Consider the following 24,826-nt stretch of genomic DNA (forward strand, 5'->3'; position numbering starts at 1 on the left):
TATATATATATATATATATTATATGTATTTATATATATATATATATAAATATTTTTATTGCACCTTTCACGAGGGTGGTTATATTATATTTAATCTATTTTACAAGAACATATTTAACTAACGATCCCGGTGTACGACGCGTGTGTCATTACTCTTCTAATTATATATTCCCATATATCTCGATAGAGAGAGAGTTAGCACCTAGCATGCATAATAATTAGAGCGTATGTATTCCCGATATGCGTGGAACGTTTTTCGGAACGGGCTGTTTTACTCGCAGCTATTACTTGTACATAAATTTGATTTTATTTCGGAGATAATGTTGATACACCATCACACAAGCCGAATACCTCATAGTATCTATGAAGGTGTAAACGCTGCTTTTACATCAATAAAAAAAACCAATATTACATTTATAAAAATTTTCTTCCATGGAGATTTTATTGCATTATACAAGCATCGGCGCAATCAACTTTAGCGTTAAATTTTCAAATATTACATATATATATATATATATATATATACACATGCATATATATATGCATATATATATGTAACCAAAGTGATATATTTATCGAGATGTGCCTTTAATTTATATTTTATTTCAAATCGCCAAGTATATGGTGAGTACGCATGTGCCCGCGATTATCCTTCCTTTTTTTATGTTATTTTTTTTCTTTTCTGTATGTTTTTATATAATAACATTCTCGATTGATCCAACAGCGAACGCTATTATTACTACGCGTCGGTCGGCGGAACCTTCTCATGCCGTGTCATTTTATTTGCACGTATCCGCACGTGCGTAGTTCTACCAGCATCAACTCTGAGAGTTGCGCGTTAGGTATCTTTTAGCTAGGAATACAACGAGAGACTGAACAGATCTTTGAGATTATGGGCCTTAATCGGTGCATAAAATAGGCAATGCACAAAGTGATACTCGAATGCATAATGTGATACTCGAAGGGATTTTTACGGTTTCCCTTATGTGCGTCTTGATTATCTTGGAATAACACAGATAGTTACGCATATCTTTAATATTTAAAGAAATATACTTGAGAAATGTGTCGAGTATAGTATTACAGATCTATAATTGATCCTATTACGGATATAGCGTTAAGAATCTCCTTAAACATCTAACGATGACACGAAGTAAATTTTATTCGATCATCATTTCAGAATTAGTTTACATGACATGATACGCAGGTACGTCTCATGAAGTAATTTGACACAATTTAACGTATCTCAACCGTAGCAAGCAGCTTCGTTCTTTTGCGGAATGTGCGAGCAGCTCTTATCGTAAAATGGCAATCGTGTGTATTTTCGATTTTTAACTCCTGTGTTATTCTGTGATACAACCGCGACCGAGTCGCGGTTCTGATTGTTACGGATTATTTAATTTATTAGCTTAATTTTCTCTGTCATAGAGTGGTAAATACAGATGGAAGTAATGCGTCGACGAAGTATCGATAATGATATAATTACCTGATAGCGATTACGTGATATCATAATAATTGAACGGCGTGTAGTTCTCTACAGTGGTGTAGTCTTAGATCTTACTAATGCCCTTTTCCTTCTCTTTTAGGTGATAATTATATAAATTGTGGTTATACGAATGATCAATAATCTATGATTAATGGCCGCGATAGCAAATTCGGGACCACCACGTTACCGAGATTCTATGTTTTTTCTCTCTCTCTTTATTCAATACTCGTGCAATCTCCCCGTGTCATGCGTGTACAATGATTTCCTGTATTTTCTGCAGATTAATTTTGTACGACAATTCGCGGACGACGGATTCGCGCGTTTGCGAATAAAATCCCTCACTGCGTAAAATCTCCCCTGTTTATATATCTCACCGGAACATTCAGCCATCTGTAATTTACCGCGCGCGAACATATCGCATTGTGTATGAGAATGTGTACCTATTTATATATATACCTGTGTATTTGTACTTATGCCTTCTCGAAAAAGAGGAAAAAGAGAAAAAGAAAAGAGAAAAAGATCATACTTCCTATTTAGATGTAGCAACGTTCAGATCAATGCCGAAGTAAGATATCAAGCGAGGGCTTACTTCGCGACGTCATTTTAGAATTAATTGAATCTTTCTTGAATTTCAGAAAGTACGGAATAAAGAGTATTTTTCAGCTACACCTCTCGTCTCTTCTGTCTTTCCCCCTCTGCCCCCTCTTGCGTCGGCCGGACATCTCGAGTCATTAGCAACGACGTATCCTTGTAACTTATTGCGATGCGTCATACGGTATTGTACGACACATCGAGGAGGAATAAGCGCGTAACTACTGCGCTTTATAAATATGCATGAAAAAAAGTTCCCTCCCGGTGTCAGCCGCGCAAAATGGAATCGTGGAAACTGGCAGAGCTCGAGCGAATCACGTGAATAACGTGGAACATAACGCGCGTGCGAAGCGTGAGCGTGGTTTCCCCTCAATTACAATCGATTATGTGATTATGTCCGATGCGTGTGCCGCTTCAATCTCGAGTAACCGTAAATACAACTATAAGAATAATAACATGTGGTCATACAGGAGGATAAGGGATTAATGAAATGGTTGTGTGTATATATAGTGCGCATTTTTAACATGTATACAGCTGTGCAGCACAGATGAACGCTGCGCATAACGCTAATTTTAGAACTGTTTTATAATCTTGATACAACATATTGAGATCGAGATCGCAAAAGCTGTTGTTGATATTATCAATGTTCAAAATCGCTGTTATTCACGGAAAATTGTATGTAACAATATCATGAGAGATATTAGAAACAAGTTATATAAAATATCGGATGTATTTTATATTCGATATCAACTTGTAATAATAACGTCAAGACAGAGTCTTCAAATAGCTCCAAAAAACTATGTTCTACATTAATAATCATCAAAATCATTCTTTCAGAAGACAAAATCACGTTCAATAATAATTAGAAAATATTAGAAGCAGGTTGGAACGTTAATTTAGCTTAATAAAGCGTTAAGAATACGTCTGCCACCTCGTTCTTAAAATTTCTTCCGCACGATCGCAAGAGACAGAGGCGAAAATCGGGTCAAGAGACCGGGTCTCCAGTCGTCCGACGATTCGACGCTTTCAGGACACCCTGTACAGCGTTCCGGTACCGAAAGCTGCAACCAGAGAGCGACGATGGCGAAGTGGTTGCAGACGGTACAGGCGCAGACGCGAGCGGCCTGGTGAACGAACGAACGAACGAGCGAGGCTCGCTTGGTAATCAATGGCATGGCAGGGTGACTCGCGACCGTCTGACCACAATCGGTGCAGTACGCGGTGGACGTACACGGGGAAACCACCGCTTCTTACACTCTCACCGTTCCTCACGTAACCCTGAGGAGGATCGTAAATACGGGCCTTAAAACTGAAGGAGAATCGCGATCAGCTGCGCTGCGCGTCTCGGATTGCGCGACGACGGACTAGTCGCGTTGCCAACAGGCTCGTTATCACAAATAAGCGTCGGTCGCGTGACAAAGGCGTCGCTTTTGTGAGAAAAAACGAGAGAGAAAGAGAGAGAGAGAGAGAGGAAATTCGGGAGAAGCTAATTCTCGCGGTGCGCGACGATACCGTTGTGACATCGGCCCACTCGTGAGTCGAATCGTCGCGATTGAGCGCGAGGAGAGTCGGTCGGATCGCACTGGGGGGTGGACCATGAAACATGGATACGTCGCAGGTCGAAAACGGCGCGACTTCGGAGGAGAGACGTAAGGAAGGTACGTGCGACTCGCAATTCGAGCTTGCCCACGAGCCCCGCCGGGCGGACTCCCGGTGCTTCGTCAGGGTCGCGCGGGGTGTCTCGTACGACCCGACCCGTGGATCGTTGTCGTTACGTTATCGCGCGTAAGACGACCGCTTCGTGCGCGGCCGATAATCCAATTGTTTCATTATTCGTTCGTTTTGCGAATCCGGCTGCGAAGTTTTGTTGAAATCGCATTGTCGGAGAACGGAATACGTTCATATACTTGAATATTTATTTATTTACGCGTGGAATTATTGCACGTAAGTTGACAAGTGAGTAAGCGAAATGCGAGAAAAAAGCGTAAACTAACATGGGATGTTAAGTCTGCCAAATAGATTTTATGGTGAAATTGAAACGAAAATTGCTTTTACTCTTACGAAATATTTTCTTATATTATTATTATTATCACGAAATGATTACATACGAAATTATTAATAAATTATTATTATTTACTTATTGTCACGAAGTTCCTTATTTTTTGAAACAAGGAACCAATTCGAATTATAAACTCGGGACTCATCGCGATGTAATTCCGGTTTTAGACGGAAATATCTCCCGATCCCGGATGTTGAGATATCTGAGATGTGTGGAAACACACCCTGCGCGACGATTCTCGAGTTAAATGCACTTATCCGCCGGACTGCATGCTTCCATCCGAAAATAAATACTTTTAGTTCTATTGATCTTGCGCTTCTCCTCTCACACACACTCTCTCTCTCTCTCTCTCTCTCTCCCTGTCTCTCTCTCTCTCTCTCTCTCTTTTTCTCCTGGTAATTGCGCATTTGCTAATAATGCTTGCGATAGCGGTACAATGCGTCATCGAATTTGTGTGTTCGTCCTGTGTAGAACCCTTGTTAATTTAATTATGTTTGCGTAAACGCAGCACCGCGCCAATGCCGACACGATTTTGTTCGCTTCATTTCGGGATTCGAGGCCAGTTTAATTACCTAGCTGTAGGTATCCATCCGATCGCGTCGCGTTACCTCCGCACTCTCGAGCTCATAGGGAGATCGAGAGATACGAGAGAAAAGAAAAACACATCCAGGGATTGTATCAATTTCGAGACGGAAGACTGAACGTTTTTATTTCGATTTTATTTCGACGAGACCAGATCTCTTTAGAAGTGCGCGCGTGCAACTTTGGCGTTCGTTCCGACCGAGACACGCGAAAAATCAGCACGTTTCCTTAAGCCCGTGTCAGAGTGATTTTTGCAAATGGAGGATTGCGGATTAGGGATTTCGAATTGGATGAACCACCTGATGTCGATCTCGGGCCGCTCGGTTCCGATTGATCAATCGTTCCAATCTTCAATCGGCAACCCTCGACTTCCAACATCTCAACAGGGCCGGTCTCCACCAACTCCGGTTAACTTGATCGGTCGATTAAGATTAAGAGTTGTAACTGCAACACTTAAAACTGCCATTGCCAACTAATCATCACCGACGACTTATGAATTCTTGAGAACCCATGTAACACAAATGTTCAATAGACGTCCTAGGAACGTTCCAGGAATATTCGAACAAGTCTTGTCGCTGGCAACTTTGAAATTGATTAATCTATAATTAATCGACCGATTAGCTTAACCGAAGTCGAGCGAGACCAGCCCCTAATCCGGCATGGGCTTCGCGTTATCCGCGCGTAATCGAGCTCTTTTATTTTCTATTTTGTTTCTCTCTTGAAAAACTCACACAGATCCCTGTATGTGTATTGGAGCACGGTTGGTTGGTTGGTTCGTTCAACCCCGCAAACGTTGAATTATTTTCAGGCTATGAACGGTAACGAACAGGGATCTCTCGAGCGTGTCCGCGTACGCGATAGACGCCGATCGCCGGTCTTAACCGAGTAGCTAATGCCGAACGCGTACAACACCTCGCGTGATGTTCGCCGCGAGTAAGCGCGCACACGTACACGCCACGCATACGCACACATGGGGAGGTGAATTCGCCGAACCAACACCGGGTTCAATCGCCGAATGTGGGCGTTGAACGTGCATCGATTCTGGCGAGCGCCGAACACATGTATGTATCGCTGCTGCACGCCCGCGAACACGTCGGGAGATCAACAAGTCGTGCACACAAACCGCCAAGTCGCACCGAGAGCTTCGCACGAGCCGGTTGCTCGAAGCGACGGCCGTCGTGTTACGTGCCGCGACCACGCGATCTCTAACGACCTCAAGTCTCAGAGCGCGAGCATGGAGAGCGGACAGGTCGGTGAAGTACCGACCATATTCCACCCCCGACGATCGCTCATGTCCAACGTGATCCTCAGCGAAGATCAGCAACGTAGCTCGTTCCTCAGTCCCGTCCAGATCGTCGTCGAGCTTGTCGACGCTTCAGGTAAGTCGGCTGCGTTTCAACGCGCAGGTCGTGCTGAACCCATCGGGTGCCCTGCCAACGCGCACTTACCAGATGAATAAAGAGAAACCTCGGAAGATCAAACAGCCGTTTTGATCTCGATTTCATTCTGAGGCACTCCGTCGAGATTTTACGATGTTCTTGCGACCACGATCGAGGAACCTCGCGATGATGGTTGCTTACTGATGATTATACTGTTTAATCCGTTCTAAAGCACTTTCACTTTGCCGGGTTCTTGTTTGAAGCGAAATTTAATTTTTCGTTTGGCTCTAATCAGTTCTTGCTTCATTACGGTTTCAATTAGACGCCCTGAAAGAAAAGATGCTGCATTTAAGTAAATATCTGCTAAGGAATATTGGGACAATTATTTTATTTGGATTAAATAAATATCACTTGAATATACTGAAGTACACTGGAAGAAAAAATATTACATTCAAGTAATATTTACTTAATTCAAATGTAAAATAATTACTGTCATCCTTATATATTTACTTGAATGTAATATTTTTTTTCAGTGCAGGTATAAATTACAAGCAACTGTTAGCATATTTTCGATTTGCTAACTCGACCCGACTTAGCAATGTTCTACTAATCATTGCCATATTAAAAAATTTATAGTATACACGCTGAAAAATAATTTTGCTGTTGTAGCAAAACAACATCGTTGCGGCTGCATATTCGTTGACACCGATAAAATTTAGTTGATATAACCAAATTAACAAATTATTCGCGATTAGAATAGAAACAATTTTGTTTCTAGGATAGAAAATATTCTGTTGAGGGAATTTGTCCGCAGGATCAGTTGCTGTTAGGACAAAATAGTGTTTTTTTCTACAGCAAAGTGATTTTAAATTCATCAAAGTGATCCTGCGAATGGCAATTAGTATTCTTAACAAAACATTTTGCTGTCCACACAATAACTGACAGATTTTGCTACGACAGTATAAAACGTATTTGCTGTATGAGCAAATTTTTTTTCTCCGTGTACGTAATGCGAACTATAGATTTTAGCATTAGTAGTAATTAGTGGAAGGCTGTTGGGTCAAGCCAGCAAATCGAATACGCTACATATGTTTCGAGAATAAAATTAAAAACATCGATTGAACTTTCGCCGGGAAAACCAATTTCAAAGCCGCAGAATTTACGATTAAAAAAGGGCACACGGTGGGTAGAAGACATCCTGTGTGACGATCGTCGATGAGTATGTTCCGATATCAATTGGGGAACGCAACTGATCTAGCGGGGTTGGATCCATAGCTTCTTCTAGTATGTAGAGTATTTACGAGAAATTTAGTGCTGCAAGTAAAACTCCGCATTAGCATCTTATTATTAGTATTAGTCTTAGCATTAGCATTCCGGTATCGTTAAAACGCTCGCGTGCACATAATATTTCGATTTTGCTAAGCGTAGTTTGCATAGCATAGAAGCCAGACTGGACGAAAAAATCGCCAGACACGCTTGACCAAAACTGCACACCGAGTAGTGGAATTACCAAGACGGAATATCGCGTTCCATTTAGAGATCTTGCGTTTTTGGAGGACGCACACATTCGTACACACGCACCCGTACACGCAGCTTCGCTCGCAGATAGGAACGACACGATTTAGACTTTCTCTCTTTTATAATACATTCATCACCGCCGTGCGTTCAAGTGTATAACAACCTAAGAGTAGCGATCGTGTAGTTTTTCATTAGGAGAGGAAACGTGACAAGTTCACTTAAATTCGACGATTGCGTGTATTTATTTTAATTTAACTCGATTTACTTTATTCTATTAGATTTTTCTTCATCTATTTGTCTTAATTATAACTCATTTTATTTATATTAAGTAATAATAATAAGTGATATTTTTTAATGACACTACTAACATCCGTGTTGGACTCCTAAAGGCTTGTTAATTCTGTCAATTCATCTAATTTCATTAAAATTTTCTTATTTCATTAAATTTTATTTTCATTCGATCGAATTTTGTAAGGTTTGTAATTTTTCGAGTTACGAAAATATAAAATTTTTCACGCGAAACCACCGACTTCTCACATTTCCGCTTCTAAGGGAAAGTGACACGATCGCCACCCTGAAGTAAAAACACACGCTGCGTACTCGGCGACTCTGACTCCTTCTGCACGCGAACAAAGTTCGGCAGAGCCGGAAGTACCTCCGCGGGCGAATTCTGTCGGATCGCCGACGCAATTCGTGATCTCGAGGCGCGGCGAGGCACCTGTCCGCCGTGGTTTCCCCGCGGCGGAGGGATTCACGGCCCGGATGTTTCAGGATGCGAACAGCAGCAGCAGCAACAGGGTTGTGGCGTAACCGATGGATGCGGCGATTCCGCGTCGAGCTGCCGCACCTTGGAGACCACCGGAAGTGCCGTGGGAAGCGGCGGTACCGGCGGGGGTGGTGGTAGTGGTAGCGGAAGTGTGCAAACTCAGCCGACGGGTCAAAGTCAGACGTCGACTCATGTGACCCCGACTCCGACCCCGGTCGCTCAACAGCCACAGCAGCCGCAGCAACCGCAGCAACCGAGCTCACTCTCGGCCTGCTACGCTTCCTGCTGCGCGGAGAGTGCGAAGAAGGTCGATAACGTCTCCAAACTCGAGTCGAATTGAGAGTTGAACTCGTGTCAGATTACAACGGATTGGAATTGAGATTGGATTGAAATTTGACCGATCAGACTCTCAGCTCAAATTTATTTGAGTTTAGTTTCGTTTAATCAACTTTGCTCTGGTTGGTCAAACTTCCAATCGAATCTCAATTCTAATTCGCAATTTAATACGGGTTTTAGAAGTCGCGTTACGATCGATTCGCGCCACGGGCAGTCAAACGATCTGGCTTCTTCCCTTTCTTTTGGTGTATTGAAAAATGAATTTAGTTGAATCGAATTTGATAATGGACAACCACACAGAGAAAAGTAATTTTACTTTATGCCGTAGCAGCAAAATTTATCAGTTACCATGTGGACAGCAAAACGGTTTGTTAAGAGTATTAATTGTCATTTGCTGGATTATTTTGCTGAGTCTAAAATTTATTTTCTAGTAAAAATAAATCAATAGATGTAGGGGAACGGTAATTTATTATAACGGCAAATTAACGCGCACTAAAAACAAATTCATTCAGCAGAATATTTGCCATCCTGGCAACACAATTGTTTCTGTTCTAATTATGCATAATTAGCTGATTTGGTTAAGCCAATTAAATTTGATCGCTGTCGCACCGAATAGTCCAGTAGCAACATGATGTAGTCTCGCTACAACAGCGAAATTATTTTTCTCCGTGCAAACGCGCTTCTTGTCTGAAGAAAACAACTTTCCACTTGCAAGAACCAAATTTGGTCGAAACGAATTAGAAATTCTGTTTCTTTCAACGAAAACTCGTTTGATTGTCCGTCGTCAGATGGATCCAAGCGATCTCATTTTTCAGCCTGAGAAGAAAAACAAAAAAATAGAAAGAGGAGAAGAAACGAGCGAGCGATCGGGAGATTCGAATTAAGATGTCGCGCGAAAAGAGGCGTTTGGAAGAGAAACTCGTCCTCGCTTTGTCTCGGAATGAATGCGGAATTAACGTCGCGTCGGTATGATGCGCGTCACTCGGCTTGATTATTCTTCATTGCAGATTTACTTCGGAGTGTGCGTTACAATATGCGTAACTGCAAGCTGGGTCGGGGCGACCCACTGCATTAAGTATTTGTACTTTCATAAGCCGGACGCCGTCTCGCAGAGCTCCACGTCGAACACCTCCGTAAACGGACTTCATCATCAGCATGTAAACACCATATTTCGCACTCATAATTAATCTCGTTATTCGGTACGCTCTGAAGTTATTCGAGTCCTTGGAGACTCCCACTGGCTTCGCGTTTCACTTCGGCCGGACAATTCTCCCTTTGGAGTGTGCTCCTTTTCACTTATCGCTGGTTTGGAGATGTATGATCTTGAGAGGATCGTCTTGATGACATTGTCAGCCATTTAGATTCTTAAACTTAAAATGTCTGACAATTTCACCAGGACGATCTCTCGGAGACTTAAAGCTAATGATTTCATTTAAGGACTCAAATCCTTAAATCCCGAGTAAATATCAGAGGATTTAAATTCTTAAATTTCGCGGGAATATTTCAAGGATTTAAATCCTCAGATAAGAGGAATATCACGTCACGAGCGGGCAGGACGAACTCTCTTTCTACCACCTAGATGATTTATTTATTACAGATCATCCCGCCGTACAATGCGCCCTTCTTCACAACGTGGTTCTGCACTAACTGGGAGGTCCTGTACTTCCCGGTGTACTTCATCTGCCGCGCGACCACAACCAAGTGCGTCACCCCGTCCGAGATAATCGCGGAGAGCCTACGCGGCTTCCGCGACAAGGGCTTTACCGGTGGCCGCTTCTTGATCAGATGCAGCCTCTTCTGCGGTCTCTGGGTCATTACGAATTACATGTACATACATTCCTTGAGGATACTCTTGGCCACGGACGTGATGGCGTTATTCGCCACCAATGTCTCCTGTGTCTACCTGTTATCGTGGGTCATCCTTCACGAACAGTTTGTGGGCGTGAGGGTTAGTAATTCCAAGAGGAAATCTCGTTCATTGTATATTCTCTCGATCTAATATTATAGTATCGATCGGTGTCAATTCTTTAAATTCAATATTTATTCAATTAAATAAATAAATAAATTAATTAGATTAATTAATTCAATCAAATAAATTAATTCAATAGATGAAATTCAATCGACAGTTAGTGTTAGCGGAGAAATTATTTGGCGACGTTATAGGGGTATAATTGAAATAGTTAACAGAAATGACAATTCTCCTCAGAAAAAGAAGTGGAATCAACGAAATTTCGCTTAAACGAACAACACTTTTTCAAGCGTGTTTAGTCCATTGAATAGATTGTACAGTTATTGTAATGAGTTGTCAATTGACACAATGATTACGATTTAATCGGCGACTACATCAATATATCGTTGCGCGCAATATTCTTTTGAATATGAAAGGTGATCGTCGATTTTGCCGATCCAACGATCGTTTTTCTCAGTATAGCTGAGAATGCAAGGATTTGAATTGCAATCGAAATTAATGTGTGACCCTTGTAGATAGTCGCCGTGATCCTCTGCAACACCGGCATCGCGCTTCTCGCTTATATGGATGGTATAACCGGAAGCCCGACGTTGGGAGGTGTCGTTTTAGCGACGTCAGCGGCAGCTGGCTCTGCCGTTTACAAGGTAAAAAAAAACGGATAGAACCCGAAGTATTTATGATTCGCTATCACGAGACACCGAGTCCTCGCAGCGAAACGCTTCGTATGTTCAGGTGCTCTTCAAGAAAGTAATAGGCGAGACCACGTTCGGTCAAATGTCTCTATTTTTTTCACTCATCGGTTTGTGCAATGCCGCGCTCCTCTGGCCGATCTGCCTGGCTCTGTACTTCTCCGGAGCGGAAACCATGCATTGGGCTAGGCTGCCGTGGGCGACGTTACTCTCCGCTAGCATCCTCCATTTAGGTCTGAGTTCCGAGTCGAGCTAGATCGGTTAGATTCCTGATACTTCATACTCCCGGATTTTAACGTGCGCTTTTCCGACGGTCTGTTCACAGTCGCGAACATGCTCGGCAACTTCAGCATCGCGATCACCTACGACCTGTTCATCACGCTCGGACTGATAACGGCTGTACCCGTGTCCGCTGGTGAGTGACTAATTGTTTCGAAATCAAAACAAGTCGTAAAATTTATACACTCAGCACATCCGCATCTTCGACGAATTATATCCGTGGCGCATTTCAAGCACATTTCTACGACAAATATATAATTTCGACAGCAAATAAATTTTTCATAAATTCAAAAATAACAATAATAACAAAACAAAAATAACATAACATTAATATTGTAATTTCCCACATAACTATGTAAGAATTACATAACACGCGCGTTACACTGCATTTACATTGTTAAGTAGGAAATTACAACATTAATGTTGTTACTGTTAATTGGTGTCCACCAGGAGATATTTTTCTCCAGCAACTTCTGTTTTTCTATTCCTATTCTCTCTATTTTTCGCCAGAACTTTTATAACAAAATTTTTCAACAATCTATCATCAAGACGCGCGTACACTAGAAAATTTATATAAGCTGGGTGTGACAAATTTGCGCAAGTTTGAAACACGCGAGAGCGGGGTTATTCACAACCTACCCTGTCATTTGATTGAAACACGATTGCGCAGCACTGGACGTGGTTCTTTACGGGGCGCATTTCGTGGGCATGAAATTAGCGGGCATGATCTTCATCGCGGTCGGTTTCTTCCTCGTGATGTTCCCGGACAACTGGCCGGACTACATAACGAGGCTACTCCGGTACGTTTCTCTCAAAGTCCGTCTTCTGTACAATGCGGTTCTGTGGTATGCACCTACCTTTAATTCGGAGTTCATTTGATTTATCTTAGTCTTTAGTTTCTCTCTCTAGCGAATTCTACGTACGTTCTACATGCGATTCTACTTCTATACATCTCTCTTTTTATACTCTCTTGCAACACGATATCGGACTGTTTCCTACCTTGTTTTGCACCAGGATAGAGGCAGCGCGTAGTCTCTCACTCAAGTAGGATGTGCTTGACCTATATTTATTACTTACCTTCTTTACACTCCGCCTTCATTTCGACGATCTCTCTCTCGGAAGCAAGTACAGAGTGTTAACGCGAAAGCGCATTTCTCATTTCCTCCCGTTGATGGATCTCGCGCGTGCGCGCGCTTAATTGCACCGTGATTGACGCGCCGTCACATTCAACGTGGATCCCATCCCATTCGCCGCGCGAAACGTCGTCGTCGTCGATCAAACGCGATCATCGATAAATAGGCGTCGGGAATTTGTCGCAAAGCGGCTATGCGGAATATCATTATTTCGCCGCGCCGTCGCCATTCCGTCACTCTCTCGCGATCTGCCCTTTCCGTTCCTGAAGGGATTCCCCAAGTTTCGCGACCTGGACTTGCGTCGCGACGCGATTCTCACTGCAGTTTATTTTGCGTCCACATTGATTACACTTTGCAGCTTCGCAGTCACTCGTCACACACCCGACGACACCCTTCAGACCACGCAAGAGATACTTCTTTCCGCCGCGTGTAGATAGCTCACATCATCTCTCACGCAGAGCGAGTTTTCGTCGTGCGTACACAGAGAAAAATATTATTTGCACTGCGAAGAAAAGCAGTTTACTCCGTTTATTTTTCTCCTTTTAAGTAATGGCTGTCTTGGAACAAAAAGAATATTTTTGAGATAGTATTAAAATATACTCATCACAAGTAAAGCTCATTATCATATATTATCGCTCATAAGGAGAAATTGTTCTCTTTCCGAGAATACTATAAACTTCATCGATGGAAAGTTAAATTCAGTTAATAGAAATAAATAAACGGAAGCTTTAGTTTTAGCGTTTTAATTTAATATTCTTGATTTAAGTGCTAAATTTACTAGGATTCAGAATATATTTCGAATAAATTTGATTGCAGATCTATACCTGTTTCAAGTATATCATAAGTTCATCATAAGCACATAAAAAATTTATCCAAAATATATTCTCAATTCTTGTAAGTATATTTTAATCAAGAATGTTAAAATACTAAAACTAAATATTAAAAGACCAAAACTAAAGCTTCTGTTTAGTTACTCCGATTAACCTAATTTAACATTCTCCGATAAAGTTTATAACATTCTTGAAAAGAGAACAATTTCCTCTGTTGAGTAAACGATGATGAACTTTTCTAATATTGTGATGAGTACGTTTTAATATTATTATTAAGAAAATATTCTTCGTTTAAGATAACCATTACACAAAAAAAGAAAAATAAACCGAGTAATTGCTTTTCTTTGCAGTGCAAGTAATATTTTTCCGTGCGTAGCGCAGTTCTCTTTCAAATTTAGAGGCGACTCGCGCGCGCATCTCGTCACATCACTTCAAAAAGAACAAGGGAACAAAGGGAACATTAAAGACCAGCAGTAATATTGTTTTGCAGGATGCCCGGAATATGTGACCGGTTTAAAGTGTAATTAAAAAAAAAAGAAACGAGTATGTTTTGTAGCGACATACGAGCGGTTACGCGACCGGCGTAAAGAGCTCAAAGATAACGCACAGTCCTCCCGTAAGATACCAGTGATACGTTTTAGATACGTCGTGAAGTCGATCAATGTAAGCAGAAACTTTTTCGTCTAGCTTCCCCTCTCCTGTTTCGATATTTTTCTGGACTTGGTCGCTTCGAAAGCAGTGCCTCTGATGCGTTACATTGAAACGAGTCTCGCCTTCGCTATGTTTTTCATACGGCTCCGCAAACAACCAATGAAAGAATTCGAAATTGTTCCAGGAGGTTTTGATAATTTTAATAGAAGTTTTGTTAGAAATATATACATTTTTCATATGTGTTATTACATATTCTTGTTTTTATCTTCTTTCTTTGGTTTTTTTATTCCAAGACTCAAGAGTCCACGAATTTATTTCTCTGCAAATCTCAACACGTTGGATTCCCCTTGGGTTTCGTTTTACGACTTGAAGAGACTTATTTGAATGTTAGCCTTCGTCCTTATATTCTAATAATTGCGCAAAGTATTCGTCGACAGTCGGGAAATTTGTTCGTTGGATTATATAACAAAGTTACACATTATTCGGCTCTTAGAACTTGATTGTTTAGATAGAAAATTTGAGTTGGATAAAGAAACGACTGATTTGCTTGAGCTGCTTGTTGTATTGTCTGTGAAATCAACGTCGACACTTCATCACTCGCTTCCCACAACAATCAGGATCCATTATATGCTGTTACAGAAACATAGTCCTCATGAGTCACAGTGCAAGGTAAGAAAATACATCCCATACGTCTTGCTCTGGTTCTACTGAAAATTCATCCCTCTTGTTCCTTCTGTCATTCACCATAAATTCTCACCGCAATCAAAATAGCTCTCTTTGGATAATTTCGCGCATGAAAGTGCATATATTCGACAAGTCGAAGGTGAAGTGTATGATGGAGAATTAAAACGCAAGTTATTGAGTCTCGCAATTAAAAATAATTCACCCGGCGACAGGTTGTCGCATTTCTCGAAATGACAGATATCGCGAACAAACAATTAGTAGAAAAAAAAAAACGATCATTCTTCGAAGTGAACAATTAATATTCTACTGTGTCGCAAATTACACAGATTACTCTCCGCTCAAAATATATATCAGAAAGCATCGAGGCATCGACGAGCAACGTTCAACTGTCTGACAATGCCACTTGTTTGTCCTCGATGAATTTTCCGTAAAAGAGCAAGCGCAATAAATGTCGATAAGCGCATGATTTATGATATTCTTTCCATTTCTTCCATTCTGCATGCGTACGGTTGAATCTAGCTTACCCTTCTCACGCTCGCAACTCTTAAATGCGAACGGCACGCCTCTTTTTCACCCTCCCCCCTTCCCCGGTGCCATTTTTACCTGGTCATGCATCGCGTGTCTGTATAAATATAGGTAAATGCAACCCTTATTCGAGATCCGAATGATCGAGTACGCGCGTCATCGACGGGACGGAGCGCGCGTTAGATTCAAAATCGATCCCTCCGCTGTACCTCGAGAGTCTCGCGAGATTGCTTGCTTGACGGTTTCGTGCTCGTAAAGCATCCTGGAACGGTGTATCTATATTGCCCTTAATATATTACACACACATATATATATATATATGTGTGTGTGTATATATATAACTTAGTCGCGTTTCTTCTTGTCTGTTTGCCCCCACGTTTGTCCCGCCTGTCTAATTAGCGAGCCGTCGCCGCGCGACGGTCCCCTCGATTAAGAAACTCCGCAGGGAAAAAAGCGAAAGAAAATAAAACGGACGGAGAGATAAATAGAAATGAGTAACGAAAAGTAAATAATAATAATGCCAACGAGAGACTCCCCCGCGTCGCCCGGTCGAGGTACATGCCGGCCGAGAGGAGCCACCCGCAGATGCCGTCCCCCGCATGGAGATAATCGAGAGACCGACTGATGAGAGCCTCGCGATTGATATGTATATACGCAGTACCTCGGAGGGCCAGCAAGGACGCAGGAGCGTCGTTAGGAGCCGCACCGCGTCCCTTCAGCAACGCCAGCACCGGCTGAGGAGCTACGGCGTCTCCGCCGCGCACGGCGACGGCCAGACGCTGCTACCGATCAGCAACAGTAACAGCAACAGCAGCAACAGTCAACAGACCATCGTAGGCGGCGGCGGTGCCTCTAATCGGCACCTTAACAACTCGCAACAACAGTACAGCTCGACCTCCGAAACCCAACCGCGCCGTGTCCTTCCCTCTACCTCAACCTCCACCTCGACCTCGACCACCGTCGTCGGTAACAGCCACCAGTTGGCGATGCCACCGTACCTCGATCCTCGCAATCAGCAAGGTATGAGAACGATCAGGCTGGTGGCGTCGAAGCCACGCGCGACGCGGTAAGGGAGAGAGAGAGAGAGAAAGAGAGAGAAGAGAGATCAGGTAGGAATCTCGCGCGGGACGATCGAGACGGATCGAGCGTGGTGTTGAGATCTAGTGGCTGGCGATCTCCCAGTAGCCCGCTGTCTTAGACGTGTTTTTTTTTTCGTTTGTTGCCGCGATATCGCTCGTTTGAAAGGAAGAGAGAGAGAGAGAGAGAGAGAGAGAGAGAGTGTGCTGGATGGAGCAATCGAGTAAGGTGCGAGCGAGCTAGTTAGCTAGCGAATGGCAGTCGCAAGTCGTTTCGAGATCGCTGAGTATTGAGCTGCGATTGTAATGCGATGTGGCTGTCTGAGCTAGAGGCTAAATGATCGGTGTAACTTAGCGCAAATGCTGTGCGTTGATAGCGTGGATATGCAGGATGTCCCGGCGGTATATCGCTGTTCCTGCCTCTTCTTCGATTGAACTTTGCGGCCCATCTTCCGCAAGCTTGAAAATGTTTTTTTTTAATATGAAATATTAGTATTAAATATTAATTAATCAGTTTAATTAATTTAGCCAGTTATTATATTTATTATAATATTATAGTACATGTTATATATTATGATATATATTATATTTATTATTATATTATAACATAATATTGTACTTTTGATAACCAAATGGGCATAAGTCGAGACGAAATCCATTTGAAAGCTAGTAAACATCAATCAACAGTAAACATTGCATCAGTGTTATAATTTCTTACTCAACAATGTGCTATATATCACATGCGTTATATATAACGGTTACATTGTTGAGTGAAAAATGATAATATCGATGTAATGTTACTGTTAGATGGTATTTACTGAGAAGATGTTGATAAAGTTCGCTCTTCTACTAAAGATTCGTCGAACATCTTCGTTCTCTGTCGTTTGTAATTTTGAAGACACTCATAATTTCTATATTTTTCTGATTTGAGAGGAAACTCAATTTCGAGTTGATCGGAAATGATAAATGTACAACACAGCGATGGTCGCGGGGCATTCTGCATATCGATATGTGACAGCACATGCGTGCGATAGGGAATGTCTTTTGCAGAGCTCCCAAATCTTTTGGCATCTACTTATCCGTAGCTCATAGTGATTCCCCTTTAGTATTCCTGTGTTTCGTGAATGTTTCAGGTATTCGTGAATGTTCTAAGTATCTCGTCTTTATTTTTATTACATATATAGTCGGTGTGTGTACGCGCGCGTGCGCGCGCGCGCGTTCTTGCGTGTGCCGTACACATTTTTGGAATGAAGCATCGCGACGTGTGTAAGCTGCTCGATACTTGACGGAATAATGACTGTTGTGACACTCGTCAACCGCATCTCTCGCGAAATGAACGGATAATCCCGCCAGTCGGTCGTGCTCTATCGGGAGGTCTTTTGTTGTGTTAAATATTTCTCGTGTGACAATGGGACATCTGTGACTCTTCGCGACGGATGTGAACTCGGTATCATAGCGTGGGGATTTTCTAAAAACACACACAAAATCAATGTGATAATCGTCGGAGAGTAAGACGCGTTTTTCCAAATTTTTCGCTTTTTACATTCACGCGAAATATTTTCTTTTTATTCGGAGGTATTAGAAAAGAGAGAGAACAAAAAATATATCAATTAAATTGAGAAGTAAAGTATATATAAATTAAATTTTCAAGTTGTTTATTTCTTAAACGCGATATGCTGAAAGTCTTAATATTTTAGATTAACGCTGATAAACTTTAACGTAATCTCTGAAACGCGATAACAAATCTCAAGAGGCTGTCGTTTGAATAAAACACGTAGTGAATCGATTGGAGAGGGAGAATAAACGCGGAGAAATTAATGAAGAATATCGGAAAGTTTCCACGTGCACGACTTTTCTTCGATCGAGTCGACGAGAGACGATAAACGCGCTCTGCATGCTGAGTAATCACCGACCGCCGTTAGAATCAGCCTGAAATAACGCGCCTTTCACTTTCGCAGGTGGAGCAGGAGACACAGGCACGGCATGTCAGGTGGATCGTCGCGCGACGTGATCGATTACCGAACCGGTTACATAAAGTCGCACCTACGCTCGCCCTCTGGAAGAGTTCGGTGACTAAACACACCGCTCAGAAGCGAATCAATAATTAAGAGATCGTGCTGGCGGATCATGAGCGAAATAATAGACCATTTGGCCGGCGATCCGACGGTCAGAGCTTTCCTCAAGGTGTAAACGCGAATTCAATTCGATCGGAGGAAAAGAAAAACGCTCGCCCACTTGAGTCTTCAAGGCGACGTTTCAGAGTGAGTGACGCTTCAGCGTCTTCTCACAGCACCGACGTTGATTATCCTCGACCGTAGTTCGATTGACTTTTCGTCTCTTCCCGACTCTCGCATGTCGGAGATACCTCTCGTGATGTTAGAGCGAATTAATTAAATACCGTGCTCGACAGGCTGCGAAACGGTGTGACCTGAGAATACCATCACGTCGGCGACAGTCAGGCGACTGGTAGAGTTTTCTCCGGTCTGTATTTCATTACGGAAGGGATCGCGAGGGAACTTGATACCGTGCAGTAATAAAGTAAGCAATAACGAGGCTGCGAAGCCACATCAGCGTAATAAAGGTGAGCTCGATCTTGAGGCTCCTGCTTCCCGATTGTGCTCATACTGTAATAATCTCAAGTGAGAAATTAGTAACATCAGCAGCAAGAAATCGCGTGGATTTTTCCCTCGCACTGTCTCGAGTTGAAATTTTCGTTCCGTGTTTATTTTCACATACACGTTTCATCGGTGGATTTCATCGTATCTGTCGGACCAATGGAGAATCTAAAGATATAACGCTTCACAGGCTGTGTTGTCTTAACTTGATGCTACGAATGTACCTTGACGATACACGGGAAAAATTAGTATCAATTCGAGACTCATATTATCTATATAAGAAGGAATATATAATCTTATATATGAAGATAAAAATTGCTCTTGCATGAAAAAATTCTATAGAATTCCACTAAAAGTACTATATTCTTGTTATTCAAGAATAATTTTTATGAATTGAGAGGAAAAATATTGGATAAAAGGGCTGAGAAATATATCTTCTAAATTGACATGATACAATTCTTAGTTCGAAAATATTGTTTTTTCTGTCCAATATTTTTCCTCTCAATTTATACAAATTATTCTTGAATAACAAGAATATGATACTTTTAGTGGAACTGTATAGAATTTCTTTATATAAGTAAATTTTATCTAACATATAAGACAATATATAAAATTATATGTTGCTTAAATATAAAAATATGAGTTTGAAATTGATACTAAATTTTTTTCTATGTACTAATGTGAATTACTTACTGCCGTTTTCTTCATATTAGGACTTATACGGTGTGTCCCAGCCCAGCAAGCATGATGACATAATAATGACATTCGTGACGTCGCTAATACGTCACTTAACGTTCTTAATACGTCATCGTATATTTAGTACGCTGGTTCGGCGATTTTAAGTAACTTTCATTAAAAAATTATCATTTAAATGAGATTTTAAACGAGAAATAGCTTCGTTTGACAGCAGAAATCCTTTGGTGCATCCCGTATGCGGTTATTCTGGGACATCCTGTACATAAATAGGCATTTGCTTCAGAATTATTTGACGTTCGATTATCTCGATACTTTATCTACGTTGAATCTTCTCGCTATTTCTCGTTTTTGACGTGTCTTAATTTGATATGACCGCAGTGAAGGGAAACAGAAGCCTTGATTAAAATTAAGACCCGATCGTCGAAGGGAAAACGCGTCGGAAACATGTTTTTATTAAGAATAAAGCTCATTTTCGCGTCGTTACGTCAAAATCTCCCAGCTCGACGAAATTCGCCGGTTTCGGAGCCGCGCGAGTTGAAAACGCAATTAGATGCAATTAATTGGATCGAGCTCCTCGTAATATTCGATTAGTATTTGCGTTAATAATCGACGCGACGTCGTCGTCGCCGACGGTGAAAGTTACAAACGGACGCGCGCAATACGTAAAGACAATCAGAAATAGCGAACTAGCTCCGATAGATCACATCCGTGCTCCGTGTAGATATCGTTCGTGGCGGTCTTTCCGTTGTCACGACGAGGAATTACGGAATGCCGTTTTATTATCACGACACGCGGTTCGTACGTGTTTACCGACGGACTCGCAGCGAGATACTCATCCCGCGAAATTAGCGTAACGTCACAGGGTGAAATATAATAGATTAGTCTTACCTCTACAGACTCGAGCAATAAATTTCCAATCGTCTACCATAGTGTTCCAACGAGCGTCGCAGTTCGTGACGTCCGTAAAGGCCAATCACACTAGCAGCGATTGCCGTTTCAATTGCGATTGCGATTGACGGTTACTTTCCAATTGGTCAAAGTAAAGCAGCCACTGATTTATTCTGACTGGTCGAAAAATAATCGTCAATCGTAATCGTAATTGAATTGGCAATCGCTAATGCGATTTGGTCTTAAGAGGAAGCGTGTGAATTCTTTAAAGAACGAGAGGGAGATGGTCAATACGCGAAGAGGACTCGGTTCGTGGCGGCTCAATTTACGATATATCGTTCCCGTCGTTGTTGTTCCCGAATCTGAAGAATGCGAGATAGGATGAACTACGCATAATCCGACGAATATCAAGCTCTGCGATTTCGAAACTACAACCGCGTAGAGTCTCGGCGAACTCGGAACAAGGATTTCCACAATGAATTAATTTAATGGAGGAAAACGTGAGTTTATGTATTAAATATACATAGATTTTTATAAGAGAAGAGTCGTTCTCGAGAAAAAGAAAGGATTTCGTAAAATTATTTCACCGATGTGTCATTCTCTTAAACTAATCTCAATCTAATTGTCCTTACGCGCGTTACTCGTAACGCGATGTAATTAGTTTTCACTCGATGCTACTCGATTATCATTACTCGATATAATCGATGCATAGTTACGACGAGTATCGTCTATAAGTTTTATGTGTAAGTTTTAACATTGGATTAAATCAAATGCGTCGGTGCGCATGTCGACGGGTTTATTTCGTTTGTACGTATATATTGTCAATTACACGGAAATATTACTTAAACTACGGCGATTGCACGATGCGACAATTACAGTCGCGGCATTCGTTGTAAGGTATATTACGATATAGAGATTCTAGTTAAACGTTGACATACAAAGTATTACGGAAGCTTGTGAAGCGAATGTGATGTGTCTCAACAATAAATCTAGTTTAGTAAGAACACCACCTTGTCTGTCATTCTCTCCTCCACCTTTCTCCAATGGCCGAAAACTGCAACCTTGCGGGCGTCAAAATCCGCGCTCGGACTTCATATCAAACGAGAAATCCCGCTGTCTCAATTTAACAGAGAAGATCCGACAGTTCGCGAATTCAAAAAAATGTGACCTTGAGACTTTGCAAAAATAAAGCACGTTTGAATTTAATAACAATATGTAATAATAGCTATGTAAAATTATTTATTTATTTATTCACGGGAAATACCTTTTGATTTATAAAGAAAAGAGAAACGGAAGAAAAATACAACAAAAAATACAACAAAAATATCAACTAAAATTTAAATTTCAATATAATAATAATTAATTAATAGTCGTAATGAGAAAAATTTAAAATGAGTGGGCATGAGTCAGACTGAACGTCTGAAGACACTAGTTGCGTTGTGAAACATAAATAGTGTCGGAAAATTCACTAGCCAACATACAAATCCGATGAGTTGAGTTGAAACAGTCATAAATTGTGTGAAATTCAATAAGAAAATAAAAGACATTGCTTGAATGACGGACTTATATAAGATGGCGTATGTGAATCAAGGCTTGGAGAATTTTGGGGCAAATTATTTTATGATTAAGCACATTAAATATAAAGAACAATATTCGTCGAAAAAATTTATTTTATTCGTCTGTTTTCCATCGTTAAAAATTCATGACTCATTAATTCAGGAAGATATTTATAATATAATGATGCTGACATAAGATCATTTATGTTATTAAGGATTATAGGAGAATTATTTTCTGTTTTAGGTAAAAAACAGTTTCAGAATATGAACCAAGCTATCCTCATAAGTGCTACTTGAACTTGGTGCGACTTTACGGAACTCTTCACGCGCTTTTGCGCGTCGGATGTATAGGATGTTCAATCTCGGATAGATCAGGCGGGTGTTTCTCGGCGTAACTGAGTTCTTCCATCACTTCTTGCGCTATTTTCCAAAGATCGGGATACTTTTGCTTAAAATTATCATACCATTTTGCAACAAGGGGCCACGCATCCAACTTGAAATCGATAGCTTCTAGGCACATCGTCGCGGCTATCAGCGACAAGTCAGCGATAGTCAAATTATCTGTGAACCCATGTACGTATGGAAAAATGATAAGATTATCGACCGATCGATCGCAAGATTCGAATCGAGTACAATCGGATTCTCTGACAAAAATGAATTTCGTGCGCGATTTAATTAAATTTAGACGAACTATTTAATTCCGAAATTGTTTAACTTACTATTCAATTCCGAAACGCATAAAGTTAAAAATCGAAATAAAAATAAAATGAAAGTGGGAGTAAAGACAATAAGGTTCATACTGACCGCCCGCCGCGTACTCGCAGTTTCCGCGCTGCAAGTACGTGTTGAAGACGTTCAACGCCATTTTCATTTTCTTCAGACCGAGCGGGATGCGCTGGTAATCGTAGAACATCGGTAATAACTGCGGACACGCGATCAGAAGGATCAATGTCTGAATCTACTCGAGGAACGTACAGAAGAGAAAAAAAGAAATAATTAAATCGATGCACTTACAACATATTCGACAATGTTGTGATAATAAAGCGCCAAGTTGAAGCACAGACGGTGATTGATGATCGCTCGCAATTTGTTATCTTTCGGATATAATTTGCCGCTCGTGTCATACTGATCGGCTAAATACTGCAGAATGGCATTGCTGCAACGTGTTCCGTGATATGAATGATTCAACAGCCGTAAGATATTATTTATAATTTATAATCAGTATCCCACTCTGTTTAATTCCGCGTCGCAGCATGCAATTAATGTCGCACTTATATCCTCACCTTCGCGCAAAATAGTAACTTAGCGAGCGAGACGTTCCTTTCTAAGCTGACAATCCACTGATTTTCTATCTGATATTAATTTACCAGTTTGTACAATCCACGATTTCTCGAATAATTCCGCGTTGCGGCGCGCAGTTAATGTCGCGCCTATACTTTCGAATTTCCGATTTAGTAAAAAGCTGTTGTTTGTTTCTCAAAACTTCCAAAAACTCTTAGAAGAACTTTCCAATATTTATATTAAATATATTTAATATATAATTGCTCACCTTTCGCCCATGATAAGATCACCGTCGACCAAAGTGGGTATCTCTTTTTGTGGATTGAGCTAAGGGAAGAGGAACCAGAGATTTTTACACGCGTTTTATTCATCGCTACAGTCGAAATGTTTATCCTTATTCTTTAATTAAATACCTTCTCGTACTCCTTCGTCAAGTGCTCGCCCTTCCCGAAATCCACATTAATCAGTTCAAAATCGATCTTCAGAGTTTTCAAGAGCATCCTGCATGCCAGAGACGGCGGCCCATCCGAAACGGAATACAGCTTCATCTTGTGTATTCGCGGGATACGATATAATTCGCGGGACTCAAGTGCAGAAGTTAAACGCGACTGAATTTACACGTTAAACAAGATCAACTGCAAGCACGACCAAGCAATTCGCGACTGATAAAATATTAGCAGTGAAACACTTTCCTTTCGCCAGCCACCTCCCCAAGATTCATAACGATAAGGCGTGATTGCAGTGATATATCAGGTGTAGAAGTATAAAACCGGAATTTTTTTGTAAAAATTACACGTCTGTTGTTTGAAAATGATAAAAAATATTTTATTCAAAATAATGTCCATTGCTATTTATACATTTTTCCCACCTCTCCGGCAGTTTATGAATGCCACGCCAAAAAAACATTTCTTCTTTTGAAGCGAACCAGCTGTCGAGCCATTTTCGTACATTTTCATACGAATTGAAGCGTTGTTCAGCGAGAGCGTGTCCCATTGATGCGAATAGATGATAATCGGACGGAGCCAAGTCTGGAGAATAAGCCGCATGCGTTAGTATTTCCCAACTGAACGCCTCGATCGTTTCCCTGACCCGTTTTGCTGTGTGTGATGGGGCATTATCATGGAGCAAAATGACTTTGTGTTGCCTTTTTCCATATTCCGGTCGTTTTTCACGCAATGCTCGATTTAAATCGATCATTTGCTGTTGGTAGCGATCAGTGTTAACGGTTTCACCAGGTTTTA

The 24,826-nt window shown here is 41.3% G+C and overlaps 3 protein-coding genes across 7 annotated transcripts; 2 read left to right on the forward strand and 1 right to left on the reverse strand.

Moving 5' to 3' along the window:
- Positions 1–3,271: 3,271 nt before the first annotated feature.
- Positions 3,272–19,557, forward strand: LOC106748534 (putative thiamine transporter SLC35F3). 5 transcript variants are annotated; one of them, XM_014627181.1, is made up of 11 exons: positions 3,272–3,731; positions 5,523–6,093; positions 8,383–8,684; positions 9,721–9,870; positions 10,311–10,661; positions 11,198–11,326; positions 11,415–11,604; positions 11,697–11,786; positions 12,321–12,450; positions 14,777–14,933; positions 18,508–19,557. In XM_014627181.1, the coding sequence occupies exons 2-11, from the start codon at positions 5,730–5,732 to the stop codon at positions 18,655–18,657; spliced, it is 2,013 nt and encodes a 670-aa protein (XP_014482667.1). In that variant the 5' UTR covers positions 3,272–3,731; positions 5,523–5,729; the 3' UTR covers positions 18,658–19,557. The 5 variants fall into 5 exon arrangements, with proteins under 5 accessions (XP_014482667.1, XP_014482669.1, XP_014482668.1 ...); XM_014627183.1 differs by having other exon boundaries at positions 14,904–14,933; XM_014627182.1 differs by having other exon boundaries at positions 3,272–3,505.
- Positions 14,983–17,075, forward strand: LOC106748535. The gene has a single exon (XM_014627186.1). The coding sequence runs from the start codon at positions 16,073–16,075 to the stop codon at positions 16,541–16,543; it is 471 nt and encodes a 156-aa protein (XP_014482672.1). The 5' UTR covers positions 14,983–16,072; the 3' UTR covers positions 16,544–17,075.
- A 2,858-nt stretch (positions 19,558–22,415) lies between the features above and the next one.
- Positions 22,416–24,133, reverse strand: LOC106748522 (glutathione S-transferase 1). The gene is made up of 5 exons (XM_014627129.1): positions 23,999–24,133; positions 23,854–23,912; positions 23,319–23,460; positions 23,109–23,226; positions 22,416–22,865 (listed from the first exon to the last, which is right to left on the reverse strand). Exons 1-5 carry the CDS (start codon positions 24,131–24,133, stop codon positions 22,627–22,629), a joined length of 693 nt encoding a protein of 230 aa, XP_014482615.1. The 3' UTR covers positions 22,416–22,626.
- Positions 24,134–24,826: the final 693 nt, after the last annotated feature.

This window comes from Dinoponera quadriceps, unplaced genomic scaffold (assembly GCF_001313825.1).
Source record: "Dinoponera quadriceps isolate SergipeBrazil2010 unplaced genomic scaffold, ASM131382v1 scaffold2872, whole genome shotgun sequence".
In the NCBI taxonomy this organism is placed as follows: domain Eukaryota; kingdom Metazoa; phylum Arthropoda; class Insecta; order Hymenoptera; family Formicidae; genus Dinoponera; species Dinoponera quadriceps.